Source organism: Phodopus roborovskii, unplaced genomic scaffold (assembly GCF_943737965.1).
Source record: "Phodopus roborovskii unplaced genomic scaffold, PHOROB, whole genome shotgun sequence".
Taxonomy (NCBI): Eukaryota; Metazoa; Chordata; class Mammalia; order Rodentia; family Cricetidae; genus Phodopus; species Phodopus roborovskii.
Genome location: NW_026126407.1, coordinates 51,302,079 through 51,329,791, shown reverse-complemented (window position 1 = coordinate 51,329,791; position 27,713 = coordinate 51,302,079). Strand labels below are relative to the sequence as shown.

At 44.8% G+C, this 27,713-nt stretch overlaps 1 protein-coding gene across 10 annotated transcripts in view; it reads right to left on the bottom strand.

The window, feature by feature from the left end:
- Nucleotides 1–27,713, bottom strand: part of Mgrn1 (mahogunin ring finger 1) — a 58,548-nt gene that overhangs the window by 28,909 nt on the left and 1,926 nt on the right. For 2 of the 10 annotated variants that reach the window (XM_051181331.1, XM_051181326.1), the window contains exons 1-2: nucleotides 23,837–24,037; nucleotides 1,391–1,512 (exon numbers count right to left, since the gene is read on the bottom strand). In XM_051181331.1, the coding sequence (XP_051037288.1) occupies nucleotides 1,391–1,512; nucleotides 23,837–23,924 (210 nt within the window). In that variant the 5' untranslated portion in view covers nucleotides 23,925–24,037. Of the gene's footprint in view, nucleotides 1–1,390; nucleotides 1,513–23,836; nucleotides 24,040–27,713 lie in introns of those variants that run through there. The other 8 variants (XM_051181334.1, XM_051181328.1, XM_051181332.1 and 5 more) reach the window with 5 other exon arrangements.

Here is a 27,713-nt window from a genome sequence, read left to right as displayed (position 1 = left end):
ATCCCAATGCCTTTCTTGCCCTAGGCTGACCCCCCTTACCTTCTGAAGGCTTACTGAAAGTCCATTTGACCACCCCAATTCTAACTCATAGGAGGTGTGCTGTTTAGTTTTACATCAACTTGACACAAGCTGGAGACATCAGAAAGGAGGGAGTCTCCAATGAGAAAATGCTTCCCTAAGGTCAGGCTGTAGGCCAGCCTATAGGGTATTTTCTTAACTAGTATTGATGTGGGAGTGCCTAGTCCACTGTGGGATGGATTCAATAGGAAAGCAGGCTGAGCAAGCCACAAGGAGCAAGCCAGTAAGCAGCACTCCTCCATGGCCTCTGCATCAGCTCCTGCCTCCAGATTCTGCACTGTTTGAATTCCTATCTTGGTTTTCCTCACTGAACTATGTTTCAGGATACTTAAGCCAAATAAACCCTTCCCTCCCCAAACTGCTTTTGGCCATGGTGTTTCATCATAGCAATAATAACCCTAACTAAGATAAGAAGCATACCCTCTGGCATTGACCTTCCTTCTTCAGGATTCTAGCATACACTGAGACCAGATGAGACATCTAGCCTTGTGGACTGACTGATCAACTACTGGATTCTTGGACCCTCCCTCCATTGACAGCGAGCCATAGCTGCATTAGCTGGAAACAGCTGTAAATCATTCTAATAAATCCCTTTCTATATAATAGATTCATACTATACATTGTTTCTCTAGAGAACCCTGACTAATAAACCCTCTCACCTACTTCACTGCCCACCAGCTGCCCCGCAGAGGCATGCCTTGCAGACTCACTACTTCCTGGGAGCCTGATATAGGCCACTCCAGCTCCTCCTCTCCATCTCGCACAACTCAGCCCAGCCATGGACTCTGCGGTGGGATCCTTCCCTCTCACTTTTTGTTTATTTTTCTGTCTCTGTCTCTCTCTCTAACTGCCCATCCACTATTTTCTTCTTTATGACCCTCACTGTCTGAGAAATGGGGAAAGGGTCTGACTTCAGTCTTCATCCCCTACGCAAGAGCCCTGGACATACACCAGTTGCCAAAGTTGTATTGAAGGAATGGACAAATATGTTAAATACGTGTTTCTTGTGCACCATTCCACACAACATGGCTGCTCTTTCTGCTCATACGAAAGGTCTAGAATGAAATCACTAACTTTGTGCAGCCTAGATGTACTAGCTCAATAAAGGCTGTTCTGTCCCTCAGTGACCCAATTCTGACTATCCGTCTCTCAGAGGCAGCCCCAGGACACACTCTAAGTCACCTGCTCACTTCTAGCTCTGTTGATCTGGGATAACTTGGGGCCTGCTCATCCTCAGAGCTGGAGAAAGGCAAATGAGACAGCCTTCCCACTCCTCACCCCAGCCACCAGTGCCAGCCCTGCTGAGACCCACCTGGACTGGACGACTGCCCAGGAAGTTCAGATCCATGTTCTCTCCAAAGAGGTAACCTTCGGGATGGGGGGTGTCAAATTTCTCGCCGCCCATGAAAAAGTGTGAAGCAAAGTAGTTTCCTGCTTAAAAAAGCAAACATGTTTGTCCATAGAACACAGTGCTTAGCACAACTCTGTGGGAACAATCAAGACGCACCCAGGATTCATTCTAAATGGATCTTTTTTGTCCTGGTTCTGTCCTCCACCAACCTTCTGTAAACAATTGGCATCTATAACATGCCTCTCCCTGCTCACAGATAACAAACAGCAAGTTCTGGATTTGAAATCACTGACCGCAAGGAATAAGTCATATTCCTAACTACAAAGACATGTTCAAGTTCCACCCTGTACCCTTGCTTGGAAACAGGTGGGATCTTTGGTTGGTGTGGTTAGTCACAACGAAACCCCAGTGGACTAGGGAAACTCTACCCCAGTGAAGACACATGTATGAAAAGAGGGCACTGTGAACATAAATGTACACAGAGGGAAGGAAATGGGTGAAGATACAGGCAGAAACTAGACAGAGACAACTACCAGATCAGAGGTAGTAGAATGGATCTTCTGGAAGTCTAGAAAGGAGCAAGGAAGGATTCTCACTGAAGCCTTCACTAGGTGCACAGTCCAGCAAGATCTTGATTCCTTATTCCTGGCCTCCAGAATTGTGAGGGAACACACAGCAGTGGTTTTAAACTCACTGCTGATGGTCACTTGCCGTAGCTTCCCAAGAAATCCCCACATAATTCTTGTCCTCACCCTGCCTCCCAAATCTGAGCCCCATAAACCAGTGATGATCAAGGTTTAAAATTTGATGTTGATCTGGATTCTTTCTCACAAGTACTAAAACTTTAAGTAGTTTCCACCTGGACCCTAGAACACTTAAAACACTAGAACACTGGACTCTAGAACACTTAAACGTGCAGGGCAGGAGACATGGCACAGTGGTTAAGAACATTGGCTGCTCTCGAAGTGGAGCAGGTTTGGCTTCCAGAACCCACACACATGGTGCTTACAACCATCCTTAACTCCAGGTTCAGGAGATCCAATGCCCTCTTCTGACTTCTGTGTGAACCAGGGATGCATGTGATGCATATACATACATGTAGGCAAAATACTAGTACACATAATAGAGAATAAATATATATCTTTAAAAAATTTAAAACCACTAAATTTGCATTTCTCTTCTGAGGAAAAAAGTGAAAGACTTCAGATGTTGAAAGAATTGAGCACACATATCCCTAAAGAAAACCAGAAGCCAGGCCTCTCTCAAACATCCAGCCTGAGGCTAGCCCACCACACCTCAGTATTCTCCAACACAGATGACCTACGCAACAGCCTAAGTGAACATGGTCCCATGGATGCTAGTACTGTTCAGACTTCATATCCCTCAACTTTATAAGCATCAGTAACTTCTGAGCCCCTAAATCCATGAGAGTTCTTAGGATTCCAGTGGGAATTTTGAGCTTCTCAAGCAATCAGAACACCCAACCAACATGGACCTGTGATTTTCCTGACAATCACAACCCCAGCTATGGTAGGAACAGACAAGGCCAGTAAGGTAAGTCAAGGCCCAGGAGATAAGGTCAGACAGCTCTTATCCAGGGTAGGAGTTCAGAGCCAGGAGGCCAGCTCTGTTGTCCCTGACTATAGGAGCAGCAGACAGGACCTGACCTCAACTCTAGTACTAACCTACCATGTGTACCACAGTCAACTGCAGACAAACAAAAAGAACAATGTGACAACCAGCTCAAAACATAATACTAGGGTTTTATAGATTGTCTCACAGTGCTCCATAAAAGACCTGCATATACCAGCATGGAGCAGAATGATTTATACATATACATACTAGCACATGTAGAATGTGCTAGTAAAATCAGAAGAGCATGTTGCACATATTCCTGGATCCTGTTTGGACAGACATACAACAAAAGCTATGAGAACAAACAGAATGGTCTCAAAAGATATGTCCAAAAAGCTACCAGACAAAGCCATGAGGTTCAAGAAAAGGACCAAAGCCCTGGCTTTCTGCTCTGCAGTGGGTCTTTGTAATTAACATGATATGTGGTGGCTTTGTCAATAGAAAGAATGATTGTAATAAAGAAAAGTATAAGGACATCTTCCCAAATCACCTGCAGCCACACACACTCAGCCCTGGGGAGAGAATCTCAAGGCACAGTCTAGCCTTGGGTTTAATCGTGGCCACCTTCTAATAGTGAGTCTGAACCACAGAACGGAGGAGTGAGACTTTGACCAACAGCTGAAAAGCAGACTAGTCTGCCCTCATGTACACAGTACATCAAATGGATGGCTGCTAGGAAACTTACCTGTGCTAAGACCCCCTCTGATAGGCTGGCACTGCACTAGCTGGACAGCTAGAAGGTACAAGGAAGATGCAACTAGATGCAAGAAGTCCACTGATATCACACAAGACCTATGACCCAACACTTAAGTACCCTTGGAATACTCCACAGCAAGGGTAGCCTTAGTCTGAAAGAAGGCATGAGAGAAGGTACAATGAATACAAAAGCTGAGATGCCCCAGAGCCCCAAGCAGGATATAGGTACCTGGCTAGGAAACCTCCTGCCTCAACCTCCTCCTTTAAGAAGCAACCACATTGTGAACCCACAGACTCCAAAAACTGGGGTAGGGGTAGAAGCCAGCCTCCAAGATGGTCTCAAGTTCAATAGAACCCCAGAGGAAACAGAAAAGGCTGAGCACATAACCAGGAACTCTGTTGTAGTGGTGGGGTATGATTTCAAAGACTCCAGGCAAGGCAGATGCTAACTACTCTTGAGCACATTCAAGCAGTTGGCCCATGGAAAAGTGCTGTGGCAAGGAGTGGGGAACCCTGCTATTGACCCACATTAACCTGCAGGACATATGCAAGCTAGCCCTCAACTCCATGGCAGCCTGCAAGAGATCCAGGGCAGAACTACCTCCAGATGGTTCCCAGACTTGTAAGCTGTTAAAACACACACACACACCGCTTTTCTTTCTTTCTTTCTTTTGTAGTCCTGGCTGTCTTGGAAATTGATTTGTAGACCAGGCTGGATTCCAACTCAGAGAGACCTGCTTATTTCATAAGTATCAGGATTAAAGGTGTGCACCATCACTGCCTTACTTAAATTTTATTATTTTAGTTATATGTATCTATGTAAATGTGTGCAAGTGTCTGTAGAAGCCAGGTGTCAGCAGTTCCTGAAGCCATCTGACCTGAGTAAAGGGAATTGAACCTGTTCCTCAGAAAGAACACTATTATATGTCTTAACCACTGAGCCATCTCTCCAGACCAGCTGTTAAACCCTGAAGATACACTGGCAGGGATGACTGGTTCTACCTTCCCACTTATGACCTTGGGACTACTAAGATATTTCTGAGGTCACCCTTATCAAGGCCACCAGTATCGCCTACCTTCCAGGCTCCACACTACACAAACCCATAAAGTCTTTCCCACATCCTAACACCTCCAGTGGTTTTTAACTACCATACCAGCTCAAGCTGCACTTACAAAGCTCAAGACCTTTGCATGTTCAGTTGGTTCCCTTTGCTTATTCAGTTCTTCCCCATGAGCTCCATTCTTCCACCAGTCACTGCTGGGCAAGGTCTCTTCTGACCACACCCTTCCAACTGTCGCCTCCATCACCCACCTGCTTGCTGAGCACACCCTGCCCCTTGCTGTTATCTCCTTCCACAATGTCTTCAATCCAATGGACCCTATGTTAGAGGCTCTCAAGACTTATAGTTCTAGGTTTTCATTAACTTCAGAAAGTGAAGAGGTAATAAGGTAAACAGTTTGCTTTGTTTATACTCTGTCAATTGCTCTACAAATAACATTTAAATTGTAAAACAAAAATTTCAAATAGTCTGAGGTATGGTAAAATATGCCTGTTACAGCAATGATTATATCTCAGAATGGCAGGTGGTAGTGGTGCACAACTTTAATCCCAGCACTCAGGAGGCAGAGGCAGGTGGATATCTGTGAGTTCAAGGCCAGCCTGGTTTACAAAGTGAGTTCCAGGACAGCCAGGGCTACACAGAGGAACCCTGTCTTGAAAACCCAGAAGTATATAATAATAATAACAACAGCAGCCCAGACTGACTGAAATTCTATCTAGAATGAGATAATGGTGATGACCACACAACTGAATATACTAGAAACCACCAACTAAATTTAGGAACTTGTTATATGGGTAATGTCCCAATAAACCATTAGCAAGACTATAACTAGCAATTAGATACTATCTGCTGGGCTATAGAGAGAGCTCAGCAGGAATCTGTTTGCCTAGCATACTGGGGGGGGGACCGGCTCCAGTGTGCATGAGTGTGTGAACACGCTTGCGCGCACACACACACACACACACACAAACTGAGAACATGACTGCTCCACGGCATAGTTAAAGGGAAGATTTTTATTGTAGATATGAAAGAGAGAACAGCCAGAGAGGCATTAGAAAGAGTCCAGAGCAGAGAGGAAGTAGACTGAACACAGCCATGAGAGAAGCAAGAGTAGAATGGGGGGGGGAGAGTATAAACAGGGAGAATAAGAGAGTGAGCACAGACACAACAGCAGGGCTATAAGGAGAATGAATAGCCAGGAGGGAAGCCCATGAACTGGGGGAGCTTAGGGTATGGGAGGAAGTGCTAGAAGGGCTAGGATGCTAGCCTGAACTCTGAAATGTATAGCAAGTACTTGAGATACCAAAGGGAGCCTGAAAACCAGCATGTGCTTTGATATGCTAATAGATACCACAGATGGTCATTTGTCCCTTCTGCCTTTTGGAATTTAGGGAAATAAGAGTTTCCTTTGGACCTGATACTGGGAAGATGCCACCAAGCCAGATGGCTGAGCTCTATTAGGACTTACATGGTAGAAGAGAGTCCTTTGACTGCCATCATTGCAAGTGCACAACACCCACACACACTCACAAATGAATTAATAAAATGCAATGAAAATTAAAGAGAGAGAGAGAGAGAGAGAGAGAGAGAGAGAGAGAGAATGAAAAGGCAAAGCATGTATTGGAGTCCAAACCAGGAATTTAGGACAATATGGGCAATACCAACTCAAAAACAAAAAAGAAAAGCACAGACCAACATGGAGAGAGCTGAGGAAAGATCTGGAAGGATCCACAAGAAACTCTGTTGACAAATCTCAGAGGAAGTCAGAACATGAAGTGGAAAACAACACTCTTTGCAAAACCAACTGCACTGCTAATTCTCACCCACTCATTCAGCTTCTTGTTGATGCTTTAATCTAATTATCAGAGAGAATCTGGGACTAGGTAAGAGGTTCTTGGTTTAGACCAGTGGTTCTAACCTTCCCAATGTGTAACACTCATGTTGTGGTGACCCCCAACCATAAAATTATTTTTGTTGTATTTCATAACTGTAATTTTGCTATTGTTATGAATTGTACTATAAATATTTGATATGCAGGATATCGGATATGGGACCCCTGTGAAAGGGTTGTTTTGACTCCAAAGGGCTGTGACCCACAGATTGAGAACCACTGGTCTAGACCCTTAAACATTTGCAACCAAACCCTCTTGACTCAGACCTGGGCTGAAGGCAACTTGTTCAAAAAGGCCTTCTCTCAGCACCTCAACACCCCATACCCTCCCCTGAGCATGAAGGCAGAAGCCCTGCATGGTGTGGGGTGTTTCTCATCTTGACTGAGACCTTCACATCCCAGGAATATGAACTCCTGACTTATGGATTCCCAAGGTTCTAGCTAGTTCAATCCCCTTCTCCTCATATTCCAGGCATGCACAGTAAAATAAATATCACTGCATCTGGCCCTAGGGACCTTCCCCTGACCTGGTCCTATGCTCCCTTCCCATCCATTTACTTAGCTTTCCTCCTGCCCTCTAACTCAACAGGCTGTGCCCGCCTTGAACTCCAAAGTAAAGTCAACCTCAACTTTAAATCCTCCCTGAATAACCCTGAATCACAGCATGTTTCTGCTATGATGGCCTTGCAGTTAGAGCTCAACCCACACCAAATAAGGGAAGGCAGAGGATGCTGTGTCCAATGTTTGACAACAGAGGAAACTGAGGTATAGAGAGGTCATTAGTTCAGGTAATACAGTCAGTGAGATGTGCTGTCCCCCTGTGCCCTTGTCCTACCACACCAAGCAAAGTGTTGTGACAAAGCCACTTAGTGTGCAGACTGTAAGAAACACAGTAGCCCCTAAAGCCCAATGAGGGAGTATCAGCTTGTTGAGTGGTTTCAATCATCAACCCCCTGTGAGAAGGAAATAAGGGGAAAAAAAAAAAAAAAAAAAAAAAAAAAAGGTGGCTGCCATGAAACTACACTAATTGTACCTGATGAAAATTCTTAACCCCTTACAGGACAGGTGTTGCCAGTTCACAAGGTGCTGACACACTGCCCCTAAACCCAGTTCCATGATGCAACTGGGATAACCTGCAAGGTCAGAACATCATAGGACCTAGAGAACATGGCTCTCAGGAAAGCCACCGTCCCCCCCCCCCCCCCCGCTCCAGGTCTTCTGCTAAATGGGAGTTAGTGAGGACAGCAGCCCCATAGCTTGCCAGTTGTCAAGGGTAGACCCAGCACGTTCTAATCACCTGCTTACTGAACCTTGGGCTGAGTTCATAAGTATGCACAAACCAACACTTCTCTTTGCTCTACACAGAACTTCCCAGTCTATTCCTCTCTAGTGCGCAAATCTTTTTGTAACCTGCCATAGGAAGAAGTGCTGACAGGCTGGCAGGACAAGGATGTCACCTCCTGATGGAATCTTGACTTATATGGAGACTAGAGATAAGAGGCCCAGCCACAACCTGGTCTCATTCAGGACCTCTGAGGACAAGCAGCAGTGAGTATGCAGCGGAACCTCTGGCAAATGAAGACACTTCTGGTAATGTCACCCACACTCCATCTGCCTGATGGATACCTGTGGCTCCCCGCTCCAAGCATGGAGGAGGGAGAATTATGGTAAATCAAGCTAAGCAGAGCAGTGATTATCAAAGGGTCTAGCTTGTGTGTCTCCACAAGCTTAGCCTATATAGCCCTTTTCTAGAAAGTGTCCACAACCTCCAGGATGGCCCCAGCTGCTGGGCATAGGAAGTGGCTGAGTCCAAGGCAGATGAAATAATTCTACAGTTTCTTATGGAAAGCAGTCAGTCGGATACACCAAGGTATGAAAGATAAACACTCAATTTCCCCAAGTAACAAAACAACCCCCAAACAAGCCTCAGTTCCCAAAGAAATTCAGAACAAATGACTCTCGCCCTCACCTTCCAGCACCTCAGCTTCATTTCCTTCCCCAGCTTCGGATTCCTTTATAACCCAGCCATTTTGGCTACACAATCTTTTGGCTCTCTAGGTCCCTCCTCTCTTGATTCCTGGTCCTTTCTCCTCTCTCACCCACCTCCCTCACAGCCTGGTTCAGTCCAGGTGCCTTTGGCTGAATTCTCCCTATATCTACAAAACAAAAATAAATAAATAAATAAATAAAACAAAAAAACAAAAAAAAAAAAAAAAAAACACCTCAACTATACCTTAGAGAGGTTGTGTCTCCATTTTCCTTTATCTGGTACTGAAAGCCAGAAGGAACATATATGAGCTTCATTCCTAACTAAACAAAGTTGCTAATTTGACTCTACTAAGGTATATATGGATCGTTTGCTTCTGCTGGCTTCATCCATCCACCAAATTTGACTACAAATTCTAGTGTCTGCCTGTTCAGCCACTTCTTCCCTCCACCTGCTCTAATAAACCAGCTCTCACTGTCTACTTGGTAAGTTTCTCTCTGGTTCCTGGAGCCTGCTATGCCCTCCTGGGGTACTTACTACCTGGCATCTCTTCATCTCTCTGGCCTGCTATGCCCTCATAGCATTGCTACTAAGACACTTATTCTTCTCTCTCTATTGGGAACCTCCCTTTCCCCAAAAGCCTCCCACAGTCCACCTCTACCTGTTCCAACACCTCATCTCTCCTCCTCTACTGGTGTCACCCTAGAGCTGCCTGGTGTGCCAGAAAGTTTCATTTACCCTACTGGGCCCCTATCATGTGGAAAGGAACACCTCTCCTCTGTGATTTGGGACATTTCTCTCAGTTCACTTGGGGGATGCCCTAGATTAAATTCTTGTTACCATGACACCTCCTCTGCTCCTTTTTGCTCTCAGCTCATTCCTGCAGCACCCTCACCTCCCCAAGAGCCTCAGTCCCACAGCTTAAGTCCTTCTGGGTCTCTTGAGATACCAGAGCCCGCCCTCAGATGGAACTCCTGTGATCCTGCCCCTTCTGTCTCTCCTGCCTCCTGGAAGTCCCACTGCATCCTCCTGAACCTTATATGACCATTTCTTTCTTCCTCCTCTGACTCAGATTTTAAAGTCTCCCTGCTAGGCCTGAGTACAGCTCAATGGCCAAAAATCAGCACACTCAATTTTCACTTTCTCTCATATGGTAATAACTGCCACTGCACAAACAAATGATCTCCAAATCTCTTATAGCTAAACTTTCTCTGCTCTGCCCTTCTAAAAGTCTCTTGTCTCTAAGTTTCTCTACTTTCCACTTTTACTAATCTTTTCTAAGATGTAGTGTTGTTCTCTGCTTTCCAAAAATCTCTTAAGACTATGCTCTAAACTATCTCAGGATTTGTAAGTTCATTGGGTATGGTTTTAAAAAAAAATGTATAACAAAATTTAGCTTAAAATTTTAAGAAAAAGCCAAGCAGTAGTGGCACACATCTTTAATCCCAGCACTCAGGAGGCAGAGGCAGAGGTAGGTGGATCTCTGAGCTAGAGGCCAGCCTGGTGTAAAGAGCAAACACTCTCTCAAAAATACAAAACAACAACAAAAATAGGTGTTTTTAAAGAGCAACCATGTGGTTTACCTCCATCTTGGCTGATGACCTCATCAGGACAGAAGCAACCATTTGGCTAGCAGCCATCTTTACTAAAGCTAAAAAGAGTACCTGCACTATTAACTCCACCACCTTAATTAAGATGATCATGTGGTATAAACCAACTAAAGCAACAATTATAAAACTTAGTCTTTCTGAGCCCTCTGCTTATCCTTGAATCTCTGTTTAGACTAAGGATGCATAGCAGGTCTCCAAAAATACTTTGAATTAGGATATTGTTGTATTATGATAAATTCTTACGGATATAAAAACATACTCAGGTTATATTGATTTAGAGATGTATATCTAACTACTTAAGTCTTTGCCAACTGTATTCAACACTAGGCTTCTAGAAAATTTAAATAAGGAACAACATATGTTTGATGAATAAGGTATGTTTAATAAATAAAGCTTATAAATTCCTAAGATCTACTCAACATTACCTGACTTGAAGATATGCCTAGCCTCTTTGTTTCTGCAATTTTGCTAAGCTTTAGCTACTTGAACAAGCTGAATCATACCAAAAAAACTGATATTTTGTAATGGTATACTATTAAAAAAAACTGTTTCCAATATGGAACACATTTATGATTTAAACTTTATGTTTTAAAGCTTTTTTGTTTTGTTTTGGTTTGTTTTTTGTTTGTTTTTTTAAAACAGGATCTCACTATGTAGCCTTGGCTGACCTAGAACTCACTCATAGACCAGGCTGTCCTTGAGCTCAGAGATCTACCCTCTGCTTCCTGAGTGCTGGGATTAAAGGTGTGCACTACTACTGCACCTGGCTTTTAAAAAAAAAATCAAATTCTTTAATGTGTGCTCAGAACTATACTCATGGTCAAGCTGAGTACAAATGTAATTCATTTATAGGGATAAGCATTAGTTATTTAGCCTCTTATATGTGTTTTCAAAGTTAAACCTAAAAGCAAGTAACTAAAAACAAGTTTGTTTAAAGTCAGATATACTTAATAGATGACAAACTCGTCAGAGCTGATGAATATGGCAAGTGATTAATGAAAAAGTTTCCCATAATGGACAGGAATGCCAGCTCCTAATAGAAACTCTAAGGTCTCCAAAGAAAACTGTGGGGGCACAGATGACTCTGCCTGGGCTGTGGTAATGCTATCCACTAGGGAAAGAACTGACCCATGCCTCACCCACTGCCAGGGCCCTGCCCAAACTGTGAACATTGTTGTGTTGACTGCTCTGCTCTGCCTGGTCACTGTAGGTCTAGCCACCAAAGGTCCATGCTGTTTTGTGTGGCAGCTGAAGATATATTTGTGTCCTGCATGACAAACTGCCCCCAAGAAACCATCAAGTCTACCACAGGAAGCCTAGGGTAACTAACTGTTCAGGTAGCAACTGATACATACATAAAACATTTGGATTATACTTCCTGCTATAATGTCTCAGATTTCAGATGATGTTGATGGCTGTAGCTCTCAGTTTGGCAGCACAAGCACCCACTCCTCCCTGAAGCCCTGCAGTTACCTGGCCAGTTCATTTCACATGTAAAGCCAGGCCTCAGGCCTCACTTTTCTAGAACCATTAGGTCTCCTGCTGAGAAAGTCAGACACAGTTTACTTTGTTTATTGGCTTTACTCTAAAAGAAATAAACTCACAAAACAGGTTTCAATGTAACTTCTTACTATTGTTTTATTTAAAAGAACTTGCTTTGCAATGGCTGCTCTCAGTGATCAACCAAATGTCTGATAGCAAATGATTGGATGGAAAGAAATGGTTTGAAATTTTATGTAAATTTTATGTAAGGGTCTAAGAAAATGTTTTATGGTGTATAAATGCAAGTTGTAAAGGTCAAAGGAAATGATTTAAGGTATAAAAAAATGTGAAGTGTTTCAGACTTCCTTCTCTCTTTATGCTATTGTTATAGTAAGACTTCAAAAGTTCAGAGTTTCAATATCTATCAGTCCAGTTCTAGCCAGGTGGTGGTGGTGCCGCACACTCAGAAGGCAGAGGCAGGCGGGTCTCTGTGATTTGGGGTCAATCTTGTCTACAAAGTGAGTTCAAGGATAGTCAGGGCTGTTACACAAAGAAACCCTGTCTTGAAAAACAAACAAAAATCAATGGAGTGATGGGGGATGTCCTTCTGTATATGTTTCTCTTACTGATTGATGAATAAAACTGTTTGGACAATGGAGGCAGGAAGATAGGTAGGGCTAGATGAGGATAATTCTGGGAAAGGTAGGCAGAGGAAGACTATGACAAGAGATGCCATGGAGGAACCAGGAGGATAGGACACTCCAGGCATTCTCTGGTAAGATAAGGACACATAAAAGTACATAGACTAGTAGTTACGGGTTAATAATTAAGACAGAGCTAGCCAGTAAGAAGCCCTAGCCATGGCCAACAGTTTAATAATACAGCATCCAGGTGTTTATTTGGGGCTGAAAAGGGCGCTGGGACCTGGCAGGACAAGAAAACACCAGCAACAATGGTATTCCGATAACCCATTAATCTAGCCCTGGTTAAGTACTGACTGTCATAACCACAAGCTCAAAATTCTAAATTTCCTTCGGTTGTTTTCTAAGTATAGACTTAAGGTGCTTCTCAATATGCTAAAAACTTTATATCTAATCTATATATCCAACCTTCTGGGCAGAGGAAAATATGTTCAAGCTTTAAACCTAAAACAGTAGCTTTTGCTATGACTCAAAGGTGTAAGTCTACTCTTGCCTTTTCTACAATGTGGATTTCAGTACAGAGTACAAACAGTGGTAATGCTAATATATCTAAAACTTTTATCTTTTTTTCTTTCTTTTTTTTTTTTTTTTTTTTTTTTTTTGTAAATTTAAAAAATTCTTGTAAGCAAACCTGGCAGTACACACCATTAATCCAAGCACTCAGGAGACAGGCAAGCGGAACAAAACAAAGAAACCAAACAACAACAACAAAAATTCTTGTAAGCTTCAGCAAGTTTTCAACTTGGATCCACCTGTCATGGGTCAAATGGACTCCAGATAAGTACATCTGTCAATCAACAGCCTAAGCTTCCCCTCTACTGCCTGCCCCTGAGGGTGGACTTCCCCTTCCCCTGGTCTTGGAACTCCTCCCATACCCAAACTACCAGGACCATGGACCTGAAAGTTTCAAGTGTACGCCCAAGATAAAGATTTTCCCCTAAGCCCCTTAACTTTACCTTCTGCCCCTAGTCTATATCCATCCCAGCAGATTTCCAATCAAAACTGCCTACAACATACCAGACCTAGATGCTGCATCCCAAACTGCTCCAAAGCAGCCTGCACTTCACTAGTCTCAGGAGGTCCCTCAGAACATGGGCAGCAAGTGAAACAGGTGTCCCCCAGCCTGCACTCCTGTCCCTTCCCAGCCTTAGGCCAACACTACAGCCTTCTTACACCCTGACAAATCTCTAATTTCAGCTGAGAAGCAATTATAGAAGAAACAAAGTTGCCCCTCATCAACAAAAAGGATGGAATTTAGTTGAACAGTGGTGGTGCACACCTTTAATCCCAGCACTCAGGAGAAGAGTCAGGCTTGCCAGGATAGCCAAGGCTACAGAGAGAAAGCTAAAGGCTGAAATTTCAGGTCTTAAAGAAACAGGACAAATGGCTAAGTGTGGTGCCTATGTAACAATCCAAAGCACATGCTGGCCAGGCTCTCAGCATCCCAACCAAAGTACTTGTTAAGAGTCCTGTCTCCTCTCAGCACTTCTCACTCTCACCCCAACCCTAAACCTCAACAGCCTCTGAGCTTCACTTTCCTTCTGTTTGGTTGGGACCTCCAACTCGCTTGTGCACCATCTGAAAAGCCCTATTCTTCGATCGCTCTCCCTCTCCCTCTCTTTCTCTCTCTCCAAACCCTGCTCATTCAGAGATGCTACAAACAAAGAAAAAGAACCAAAAAGTCCAGTTCTGAATTCTTAGTAACTACTGCAACTTCCTCCCGTTGCCTCAAGCAGTGCAAAGCCCCACCTAAGAGCTCAGCTTTTGATCACACTAGGTCACAAACCCAGCTTGTAGTGGACACATCATCATCCCTCACGTACAACCTATAAACTCTCCCTACCTTATTTAGTTCAACTTCTCTGACTTCAATCTCACAAACTGGATAACCCACCTGGCAGTTGCTCTGCTCAAATATACCTGTTGTACATTTTCAATTTGGCTTGATCTGGCTTACTGTGTCAGCATAAAACTTATGGGGGGGGGGTAGAAAACTTATTACCTTCTCCCAGCTTCTCTTTCCTATAAAAACCTACCACTCCAGCCATACATCCTTTTTGCCCTCTTGGTCCTCTGCTTTTGAATCCTAGTCTGCTCTCTTGTCCCTCTCCTCATCTTCCCCTCTCCTTCCATGGTTCAGTCTATTCTGTGAGCCATGGGCCATGCTCAATCTGGATCTTCCAGAGACACCTGGCTGTTCTCTTCCTAATACCTACAATACAAACTGCTTCTCCTAGGAGCAGTCACACACTCATTTTCATTCAGCAAGCATGTAGACAGTTGCACAGAGCCCAGGGCAAGAACATGGGAAGCCAGGTTAAAGTAACCCGAGCAGGAGCCAGACAGCAGGAGCCAGCACTGCCCAGGGTCATCCGAAAACTTCCAAGTCCCATACCAAACAACTTGAAGCTGGTTGGGGGGCTGGTCTCACCCGGCTGGCTTCCTTTGAAGAAAGCTGGCTTTCAAAGTCTAGGATCCACAGGTTTTAAGTTAGGGAGCTGGGCCACAGCAGGCAAACAGCCTTTCAAGGATCCAGAATAAGTCGCTGCCATAGCTCTAAAGATCTCTTTCCCCAGACTTGTAAGCCAGTGCTCTCCTAACCAGTTTGGCTGGTGGCTCCTACACAGTGGGACTAGAACAGAGCCCCAATAAAATAAGACTAACCAGCAACTCTCTCTGGCATATTTGTAGCAGGGAGCATTGAAAGCAAAGTGGCTCCCAAACTGTTCAGAGTAGTGCACACTTCCTCCACCCTGGGAGGAGCACAAGAACCATTTGTGTCCTCAAGAGTCCAGGACCCTTTCCTGAGGTTGGAAGAACTGATCTCCTTGTCTCTTGTTTCTGAGATAGCAGAGAAAAAAAAAAAAAGACACTCAATAGCAACAACTGCAGGGGTCTCCACACAACTGCAGCCACACAAAGGAGCTTGATCTACAAGTTTCTGGAGAGCTCTAGCTCCTAGAGCCAGGCCAGGGACAGAAGGCATCTGAGCAGAGCTAGGAGGCCAATCTGCCAAATGCAGGACATGGGCAATATTACTAGAAGCCAGTACAGGGTTGATCCTCCCAGCCAAGCTTTAAGACCTCCAAGACAGAAATTAGAGGTCAGTTTCCATTGCAGACATGGAAACACAGGCCCAGAGAGACACAGAAACTAACTTAGGGACAAGAGTAGAAACTCACCCCAAAGCAAAAAGCTTTTCCAGCCATTTATTTACACAGCCAGCCTATCAAGAGTCTGAGCCAGACTCCTACTGACCTCCAAGAAGTAACATGTTCTCAGTCTTGACTACCCCAGGCAAAAGAGGGATTCATCCCTGGGGAAAGGTCCCATTTCTGTTTATTTGAGATAAGAGCCTCAACATATTGTCCAAGCTGGACTCAAACTTACAGGCTCAAGTCTGCTGCCTTAGCCATTCAAGGAACTAGGCTACACTTTGCCTTAGCTTTTATAATTTATTTATTTGGGGGGGGGGCAGGAAGGGGGATGAAAAACTAGGGATAAAACCCAGGGCTCCATACAAGCTAGACAAATGCTCTCCCACTGCACTGCACACATCCCCAGGCCTTGGGGTAGAGTCCTTGGTTTCTGCTTCTAACAGAGGCTTCAGTCCCATCCAAAACAAAGGGGACTTGGCCTCTGCCACACACCTAAGGAAAAAGGAACACATTCTCTGGGTGAATGGAGACACTGCCCCAGTGTCAACAGGTTGGTGACAGGGAAAAAGAATGTGGCTACCCAGACCATAAAGGCTACCCAGCTGCTGCAATAAATGGAACTCACACACTGCCAGAAAGTCACACCCACCCTGAACCTCTCCTCCATTGCTTTTTTTTTTTTTTTTTAATATTTTGTTTAACTTTATGTGTATTGGTATGAAGGTGTCAGATCCCTGGAGCTATGGTTACAGACAGTTGTGAGCTGCCATGTGTGTGTTGGGAACTGAACCAGGGTTCTCTGGAAGAACAGCCAGTGCTCTTAACTGCTGAGCCCATCTCTCCAGGCCCCTCCATTGCTTCCTTTAAGTGACCTGGTATGTTGTGATTTCATCAAATACTAGGGTGAGGCAGACAGCTCTACATGCCAGTCATTTAAATGTGTGGTTATAGTGACGTCACACCTGACAGCTGGGTGAGGAAACAAGGGCTGTGCCTCTGCATTCGAAAGAAGGAAACAGGGTTTGACTAATAAACTGCTGTGAGGCTCCAAGAAGGCAGGCACATGAACTCCACAGTCCTCACAGCTGCTGTTACCACACAGACCTAAGTACTGGGGTTTCCAGAAGCCAAAGGGTAAATCTGTGTTAGAACCAAAGCCCTGGGACCCAAGGACTCCATGTTTCCATTTCAGCACAAAGATTCCCAGTCTTGGGTGCCCTCAGCTGAGTTCCTGTCTGACTCACTTCCTGAGAAGGAATCCCCAGGGACACATAGCAGGGCTGTTGTGTCACCCTATCCTCTCTACCCCATAGCAGAAAGGGCACACAGGACTCTTCAGTAAGATCACAGATCTGCAAACCAAAACAAAATGCCAAATCAGAGGGAACCTGCCAAAATGAGCTACAGTGCCTGAGGCTGGTGTGTTGTGGCTACCAAGTCCCTTACAAACAGGCTGTACTGGCTAGTTTTATGTCAACTTGACACAAGCTATATCATCTAAGATAAGGGAACTTCAATTAAGAAAATGCCTCCATTAAACCAAGCTGTAGACAAGCCTGTAGGACATTTTCTTAATTAGTGACTGATGGAGGAGGGCCCAGCCAGTGTGGGTGATGCTGTCCCTGAACTGGTGGACCTGGGTTCTATAAGAAAGCAGGCTGAGCAAGCCACGAGGAGCACGCCAGTAAACAGCACTCCTTCATGGCCTCTGCATCAGCTCCTGCCTCCAGGTTCTGGCCCTGTTTGAGTTCCTGTCCTGACTTCCTTCAATGGTAGACTATGATGTGGAAGTGTAAGCAGAGTAAACTCTTTCCTCCCCAACTTGCTTCTGGTCATGGTGTTTCATCACAGCAATAGCAACCCTAAGACACAAGAAATGGAGAGGCACAGGCATAACCAGGGCTGGGCCTAGCATCACCTCATCATGTAACCCTGACACTTCTATATCCTGAAGCAATTGTGGCCATATGACAAGAGCAGTGCTCCCCAAGCTGCAAAAATTGTGTTATTACTTAAGTACTTAGTCATAACTACTATTTTCATTAAAATTAGCTTATAAACAAAGGAGCTTTTTAATCATCCCTGGACCAGAGAAACAATTATCACTTTTAAGGTTACCTTTTAAAAAAAGTACAAAATGGTAAGATTTTTTTCAGGGGGTGGGAAGGGAAACAGGGAGACCGACCCTGTCTCCCCATATAACCCAAGCTGGTCTCAAACTCACTATGTAACCCAGGCTGACCTCAAACTTGTCCAAAGTGCTGGGATTATAGGCATAGATGACTGATGAGGGACTAGGAGAGAAGGAGGAAAGAGGAAGGAGTAAGGAGGGGTCAAGATGGAGAGTCTAGAGAAAGCAGAACTGCTAGCCGCCTCTCCCTGGTAAGACCACGTGGAAATAGATAGAAATGGGTTAATAATTAAGACAGAGCTAGCTGATAAGAAACTAGTACCTGGCCAACAGTGCTTTATTCATTAACCAGTATGAGAAACATATACAGAATGACATCTCCCATCAGATGACCATACCTGGTCTCAGCTAAGATTTTTTAAAGGTTTAAATAGATGTAGAGCCAGACATGGCACCTCATATCTATAGCCCTAGAAGGCTAAGGCAGGAGGATAATGAATTTGAGGCCAATATGGGTTACAAGGCCTATCTCAGGGTAAAATATAATTACACACACATATACAAAAGAAATGATTTATTATGTTATAAGCAATCAGCATAAGCATGGCCCATCTCCAGAAATAGATGCATAATCTCTACCCAAATCCAACTGCTTTTTGTAGAACTTAACAAACTATGCAGTTTCTGTGGACATATAAAGGATCCTAAGTCATTTTAAGAAAGAACCACTAAGAAAACTTGTACTTCTATCTGGCCTCCATTAATCAGTTGTGTGCTGTTGCTGTCATTAAGCAGACCAGGCTTTCCCAGCATTAGTACTGTGGGCTCTTTGGAGCCCTCTTCCCCACCAATTCTTTGTTCTAAGGGCTGTCCTGTGGCCTATAACCCTAGATGCCAGTAACATACACAAACACCCTGAGCTGTGACAAAAGATCTCTAGGCACTGCCAAATGCAAGCCCCAGGAAGTAAGTAAGTGTGTGTGTGTGTGTGTGTGTGTGTGTGTGTGTGCGCGCGCACGCGCGCGCACGCTTAGGAAGGGAGGGGGTGGAAGTATGACAAAACTCAGTTGAGAAACACTGGGAATTACAAAGCAAAGAGAGAGACTGTTCAGAAATAAACCCTCTGACATTTACGGTACTCTGGGTTTTGACAAAGACCAGCAGCCCTCTGATGGAAAGGGGATGTTTTACATGGAATGAAGAAGGCATGGCAGCATGGCTCACTGGCTACCATGTTTGATGACCTGAGTTCAATCCTCAGGACCCATGCAGTACAAGAACCAACTCCAACATGTTATTCTCTCATGTTACACTTAAACTAGAAAAAAATTAGGAGAGGACTGGGGAAATGGTTCAGTGGGTCAAGGGTCTGCATGGCAAATGTGAAGACCAGAGTTTGGATCCCAATGTTAATGTAAATGTTGGGTGAGCATAGTGGCCCACCTGTAATTCCAATTTCAGGAGGCAGAGTTAGGGTATACCCAGAGCAAGTTGAATAGCTAGAACAGTCAAATTTGGCCAGCTCTGGGTTCAAGTGAGAGATTCTGCTTCACTATACAAAGCACAGAACAAACAAGGAAGACAAGAACAGAAACCCCATACATTCATAAGCATGCATACGATATACACAAACCGACCACCACCCTACCCCAAATAAAGAGAATCCGTGACCTCAAGCCAGGCAAAGGTTTCTTAACTATTAATCCAAAAGCATTATTCACTTTCAAAACTGTTAAACTGAACCAAGTGTGGTGACTCCTATCTGTAATCCCAGCAGAGAGAAGCTAAAGCAGGAGGATGTCTGGGAGAGAAAGAGGCCTCATTGGCAACATATTAAGTTCAAGGCCAGATGACCTATCGAGTAAAACTCTGTTGGAAAACAAAAACAAAATATAAAGCAAATCGAAGAGCTAGAGAGAGAACTAGGTAGTTAAGAACACTTGCTACTTTTGCAGAGACCAACATGATGACTTATGACAATGCCTAATTCCAGTTCCAAAAGACCCCATGTCTTCTGACTTCCAAGGGCACCAGGCACCCATGTGGTGCATACACATACATGTAGGCAGAACATTAACTCAAACGACTCAATCTTTAAAAAAAATTAAGTAGTTAAGTGCTAGCTGTTCTTCTAGAAGACCTGGATTGTATTCCCAGCACCCATATGGTAGCTCACAACTTCCAGTTCTAGGGGATCTTCCAGTCTCCACAGGCAGCAGGCAGGCATGTGGTACATAGATATGCATGTAAACAAAACACCTATACACATAAAATTAAATTAATCTCAGCACCTAGGAAGCAAAGGCACGAAAATCTTTGTGAGTTTCAAGACTTGACCTACATAAAAAATTCCAGGCTATAAGGAAAGCAGTTGGAGGTGGCCCAGGCATCTTTGTGACCACAGATATGCACTAGGGGAACCTGTAATGTTCTGGGAGGGAACTTGAGACTGAGGCAGGAGGAGTTCTAGTCAGCACAGGCTACACAGCAAATTCCATGTCAACCTGATGGACAGTAGTCTCCAAAAGACATAATCATTATGTTAAGTCAAAGAAGCCAGCCACACATACAATACCTCTAGATTGTATGATTCTATTTATGTGAAATGTCCAGAAAAGAAAAATTGCAAAGACAGAAAACGGAACACTGATATAAGACTAACGACTAACTACAAACAGGCACAAAGTAACTTTAGGAAGAGAAAGGTCACAATTGATTATGATGGTTGCACGATTCTACCCATTTACTAAAAATCTATTGGTGTTTAAAATGGATCAGTTATACCTCAATAAAGCTGTTCAGAGTAAAATAAATAGATGAAAGCAAAGCAGATATTATTGAACTCAAGCTCAGCACTGTTGACAGCACATGAAAATTCCCTTAGGAAGAAAACTGCACCTCGTGAGATGTTAATTACCTGGGGAGCTAGAGAGATAGCTTAGTGGTACTTAGTTGTACTTGTTGCTCTTCCAGAAAACCTGGGTTCAATTCCCAGCACCACATGGTGGTTTTACTCCAGTTCTAAGAGATCCACACTCTCTTTTAGCTTCCTCAAACACCAAGCATTCACATGGTATACACACATACATGCAAACAAAACATTTACATATAAAAAAAAATGAATACATCTAATAAAAATTTTTTAATTACTTGGGCTCTAATGATGGCTCAGCAGTTAAGAGTACTTGTTGCAGTGGTGGCTCATAACTTTAGTCCCAGCACTCAGGAGGCAGAGAAGGGCAGATCTCTGTGAGTATGACATCAGACTGGTCTCAGAGTGAGCTCCAGGACAGCCAGGGCTACATAGAGAAACCCTGGGGGTACTTGTTGCTCTTGTAACTGACCCAAGTTCAGTTCCCAGTGCCAACATAGTAATGGCAACTGTCTGTCCACAGGAGCCAGTGCCCTCCTCTGGCCTCCACAGGCACTGCATGCACTTGGCACACAGACACACATAAAATAAAAAACGGTACTTTGAAACAGGGTCTCACTATGTACTCCTGGTTTGCCTGGAACTTGCTGTACAGATCAGGTTGGCCTGGTCTACATAGAGATCCCAAGAGGTGGGACTAAAAGTGTGTCCCACCTAAATAAACAGCTTTAAAGAAAACAACTTGAGGAGGTAGTGGCACACATCTTTAGTTCCAGCATTCACGACGCAAAGGCAGGGGGATCTCTGTGAGTTTGAGGCTAGTCTTGTCTATAGAGTGAGTTCCAGGATAGCCAGGGCTATACAAAGAGAAACCCTGTCTCAAAAAAACCAAAAAGAAAGGAAAATAACAAAAATTGGCACGCTTCTCCTAGAAATAACCAAGAAAATCAGCAGAAGCCTGAAAAGTCCATTTCATAAAGTTGAACAATTTGTGGGAGTACCCTTCAAATGTTCCACTTTTCTGCATTCCCAGTTTACACACCAAGATCTTGAGGCTCCCATGTTAAGTGAAGAACTAGGGGAGAAGAGCAATGAAAGATATATTGTCTATATGCTTACCTAGAAAGATATAGAACTCACTAGGTGGCATCCATTCCCAAAACAAAAAAACACACCAAACCAACAAAAACCGTTGGACTGGGCAGGCCCAGAACTCAGCAATATATGAATGGCAACCTGGGCAAGCCCAGGAGGCCAGTGGATTTCAGCTGCTGTGCCAGCACTAATTGATTAGCCACAGCTGGCTAGGATTTGTGGGATGGATTCTAAGACCCCATCCAGGTGGGAGGAGTGTCTTAAGCAATCAGAAATGCCTGCTACAGTGGATCTGTAGTGCAGGCACATGCCACACATTGTTTTATTCAACTGCCTAAGTAAATGGACATTAAGACTGCTCAGGTAAGCTGGGCAGTGGTGGCACACACCTTTATTCCTAGCACTTGAGAGGCAGAGGCAACAGCTCTCTGTGAGTTCAAGGCCAGCCTGGTCCACAGGTAGGGAACGTGCCACAGTAAGCTAGCTTTCCAATATCTGGGTCATTCACCTAGTCATCTTTGAAGTAGTTATAGTAACTAATATTTTCAGAAAAAAAATTTTAACTGTCCAGCACTATAAACCAGCAAGCCATTTTATAGAATGGGGAGACCATAGAGAGCTGTCCTTGAAGTCTCCAAGGGAACCTCTGGAGCTGCAGCCTGTACTGGAGATGCACATAGACATGAATGTCCACTGCACTGACAAGTGACCCCACCCCATTCTGAGTATCACACTGCCAGTTTCCTTCTCTTTCATCCTGGGAGCTCCCAGGAACTTACAGGAACAGAGTACTTTCTCAAACTTGAGTAGATATCAGACACACCAGAGAAAATGGACTTAAAATACATGTCCCCAAGCCAAAACAAGTCTTGGAGTATGTCCTGAAATGTTTAACAAGCTGTCCAACTAAGGAAGCAGATACTTTTGGACCATGCAGGAAATCTGGCCTGACTGGTCTAAAAACACCTGAAGAGCAATCATCACATTGGACACTCAGAAGACTGGATATCCAGTGATATGTTCAATGTTCTACCCTACCAGGAAACTGTACAGAAGTAAATGTAGCTAAAAGCCACACTCATAGTTGGCTATAATGGGGCACACCTGTAATCTCAGCACCAGAAGCTTAAGGCTGGAGAACCACCTCGTTTGATATCAGCTACACAGTGAGTACTGAACCAGCCAGAGCTACATAACAGGGTTTCTGTCTTGGGAGGGGGGGAGCTGGTCTAGGAATGTGACTAAGTTGATAAGAGTGTTTGACTAGCATGCTCTAGTTAAGTCTAATTCAAGTCTCCACCACCTCATAAAAGTGAGCAAAGTGGTGCACACCTGCAATCCCAGCACTTGGAGACTAGAGGCAGGAGGACCAGATGTTCAAATGTCACCCTCAGCTATATAATGAGTTTGGGACAGCCTAGGCTACATAAGATCCTGTCCTTATTTAAACACACACACACACACACACACACACACACACACACACACACACACACACGAGGAAAGATAGGTGCAAGAGTCCTCTGGGAGCATATCTGATGCTGGTCCCCTACTCTGCTTCCAGCTTCCATAATCTACCAGTGAGTCTGCCCTGCACAAGAGGGGAGGGTACAGTAGTCCTTTCCAACCATTATCCTGTTCTCCAGGGGAATCCCAGTAGCTCCCTATCGATTATCTCCCCGGGTCAAATACCAGTGTCCCTCACCCGCAGGATAGGAGGAAAAGCCTGGGTCCAAATTCGAAAGAGTTGTCAGGAGCCAGGGCCGGTCTTCATGCTTCCAAAGCCGGCGACCCCCGGGAGAGAGGTAGTCCTCACCACAACGCACACTGATCCCTCATATGCCAAGCCCGGGTGCATTCAGAGGTTGTGCAAAGTGACTGGCCCAAGGTCACTTAGGAAGGGGCCCACAGAGTGCGTCAGAGGCCAGTGGGGATAGCCAGGGCCGCAGCCACGCCTCAGACTCCACAGGTACCGGGAAGGGGAACAGGAGGACGGCCCGCCGCAGGACAGGGCGCTCGCTCGTCAGGCCCCCAAGCTTCCTGGTGTCCCCAGTCCGCGCCCCATGGTCTGCGCCCCCGTAAACTCACCCGACTTCGGAGGATAGCGGTAGGCCGAGTTGGCCTGAATGTCGATGTCCTCCACGCCCGCGATGCGGCGACTCAGGATGGAGCCCATGGTGTGCGTTTCGACTGGCCGGCCCGAAAGGAGGGGATGACGGCTGCGACGTCCTCACACGGACATGGCCCAGAGCAGGCCGCACAGGCGCGCGTCCACCGGCCTGGCGACACCTCCCCACTGCCCCCGCCCCCGGCCGCCCTGGCCTGGCGCCCCGCCCCGCCCCGCAGCTCCAGGGGAAATGGAGTCCGCTCCAGCCCCCGGCGCGCAGGACCACGGAGCGCTTGCGCGCTAGGCTGCCCAGGATGGCCCTCACGTGAGCTGTCACGGCGGGGCGAACCAAGAGGCCCAGGCTGCGAAGGGGGTAGCGCCCTCAGACGACACTAACCTCTGCGGCCAGGCTGTATGTTGACCCTGAATGCCTCAGTCCCTTCATTTTCTGTCCACACTCAGACACTTGCGGAAGCTCCATCGCCTCCAACACGAACCCAGTTTGAAAATCTCTACATGCCACAGTGGCTTTCCCCACTTCCCAAAACTCTTCTCCCGTCCTCTGCCGCAAAAGGGAACAAACACCTTTTACCTACCTGGAAAGTGGGTGGCCCCCAGGCTCATAGAGGAATGTAGAATTTGGTTGGGCCTTGACCAAAACCAAGATCATCTCTGTCAAGACATTTACAATGGGTACGTAATTTTACAGCACCCACAGAAGACAGACTGCTCATTTACACATAGGGAAACAGGCCCAAAGCAGAGCCAACTGCAAGTAAACAAGTTCAGAAAAATCAGGACACCCCTGCAGCATTACAACTTACAAGCTATGTCCTGGTTTTTGACTCTCACACACACTTCTGTAAAGATGCCAAAAAAAAAAATCTGTTTTTATGATTTTCAGATAGGGAGCTGAGTTTCTTGGATGTGCTTCCCAACTTGAACCTGCTGTACAGAGAAGCTAGGAATAGCAGCAGCAAGTGAAGTGTCAGATGGTAAATTCACAGTAAAATACACTACACTGGAATGCAAAGTCTGAGCCCTTCCAGATAAGGTCAGCTGCACAGCCTTGATGAGCTCCTTAAAGAGGACAGCAGAGTGAAGGCAGAGACAAGAGGTGAGAGGAGGCAAGCAGCCAAAGCACTCAGATACCCACAGCCGATAGGCTGAGAGCAGGGTGAGGAGGCAGGTGATCAAAATGGCTGGATGATGGAATTACATATGTATTATGTATGTATATATGCATATTATAATATTCAAATGATGAAGGGCTAGCCCTGAAACCAATGCTAATGGAGAGAGTGGCTGTCCAATTGAAGGACATGATCAAGGTTACCATTCCCCAGAGACAAGACTTCCCTGGACCATGTGGTTGAGACTAGCAAAGAACCTCCAGGACACAAGAGGGTCCTCCAAAGTTCAACTTTGAATGAGAATCCTAAGAAACTACATTTCCTGGGTGGGAAATTCTCTTTCTTCTTACATGGGAAGCAAAGTTCCAGAGGCTAACATGAATCTTTCTGGTGGACCACCTTTGTCCCTCAAGAAGCAGCATCCACCATCCACCTTTACTGTCTCCCACCTCAGCAACTTCCTCCATCCCCAAAGAGTCAAGCTTTTGGTTGTCCTTTGGCTAATGCTGCTCCAAGCTTTGCCAGTGAACTTGTGGTGGTGGCCAAATCCTTTGGGCATGGTTTCAGGTTCAGATGTGAACCCTTAAAAGGTAGAGGACAGTCTGGCTCTGGCTCTCTTGAGTTGCAGTGAGAGCTTCAGAAGGGCAGAAACTGCACTTTCTGCAGCAAGAAGTCCCAGTTATTTCCTCTTACCTGTGTAAGTGCGTCCCTAATAAATGCCTAATTATCAATTATCTTGGATCTGGTGGACTCATTTAAACCCGACTTCAAATTGTATGAGATCTCTCCAAATTTCTTCAAACTTAGCACTACACCAGCAAATTAGCACTGCTAACAGACTAACTGGGAATGAAAACCATAATCACTTTGTAAACGCATTTAGAATCACAAGGCTTAACATACACTAATGACTACAATGGAGAAGTGCCCGGACTAACTGAAGCTAGGCCCTGACTATCCAGTTGCACCAAGGATGCAATTTCAATACATCTACCTCACTAGCAGCATTGAAGACAGTCACCAGAAATTACATAGATAGCTACTCAGCATTCTACCACCTTCTCTGTGACCATAGTACCTACTGCAACCAACATAAGCTGCAGAGGAACCATGACTGGTTGGCCCAAGTGAGAAAGCCACCACAAAGGTACACAGTGACACACTCTCAACAGGCATCCCATCAATCCATGGGAGGATGTGAATCCACAAACAACTTGGGTCACTGAACTTGCATTTGCAACTGCACCAGGATATCTCAATCAATTGGGATTTCTTCAATTTCACCAGGAATCTTGAAAGCTGAAATGACCCATCTATGACAATGAAGAGAATCTAGGTAACCTGAGCACATTTCCTACGCTATAAGATCTATATTGGCAGACCTGGCATTGGTGGCACACACCTTTAAGTCCAGCACTTGAAAGGCCTCAGAGGCAGACAGATCTCTGTGAGTTTGAGGCCAGCCTGGTCTACAGAGCTACACAGAGAAACCCTGACTCAGAAAAAAAAAATGTAGATTTTTTTCCAGATAATGCCTGTCTGTGGCCAATTCCCAATTCATGATTCTAAGTGCTGGGAGTATAAATATGCATAACCACACCCAACTCCAGGACCAAACACTTTTTATATGCTGTCATCTTGCCTAAGGGATCTACACATATTCTCTCATTTAGTTCTCTGGCATTAAGTTCTATTGTCATTCCCAATTTACAGTGGAAGATAAGGCTCACCCAAGTAAAGTGCTGCTACTCCAGTTGCACAATAGATATATGGTATGATGATTGTCACTCTAACAGGCTCTCCAGTCACCTGGGAGATGAGTCCCCTGGATGTGTTTGTGGGAGACTGTCCTGATTATATCGATGTAGGAGACACATCTTAATACAGCACTTCCTAAGCTTATTAATCATTTAAGATGTTGATAATGGGACTATAAAATAGAGAAGGCTGAACCATTGAGATATCTCCACAGGTAAAGGTACTTGCCACAGGGCCTGAGTTTGGTCCCTAGAATCCAAATGGTCAAAGGCAAGAACCAACTCCACACTATGTCATTTACACACCAACATAAACACACAGTAAATGACTAGGAAATGAAATGGAGGTGAAGTGAGTCTTGACCCTGTTTTCTGGGTGTGGATATGTGACCAGCTGCTTCAAGCTCCCACCCTTGATTTCCCTGGCGCAATGGACCATCCCCTGTGACTGTGAAGTGGGATAAACTTTTTCTACTTCAAGTATCTTGACCTCTAAGACCAGTGAGCTTAAGACAGGCAAACTGGTATAGTTTTCTCAAAAATCAAAACAAGAAGAGTTCCTTCTGGCTAATCTCCTAACACTCATGTGCATGCGAATCTCATATATATGTTATGTGATTCACAAGTGCACATACACACACACACACACACACACACACACACACACACACACACAAAATACATTTGGTTCACTGCCTGCCTTGATCATGGACAGGGAAAGTCCTGAGGGCTCTGATACTCTCACTGAAATGAAGAGCCTGGGCAAGGCAGGTGCTTCACAAAGTGGACATTAAACTTACTAAACATTATTCTTAGAGTTTGAATTCAGGTGTTTTCAAATCCCCTTCAGCTTTTTATCCACATGCTGCCTGAAAATAAATTCCACTACCAACATCTTAAATGACTAATTATATTCAGTAAATATTCAGCATGCAGCTACTACATGCCAGGTAACGAGTCAGGTAAAC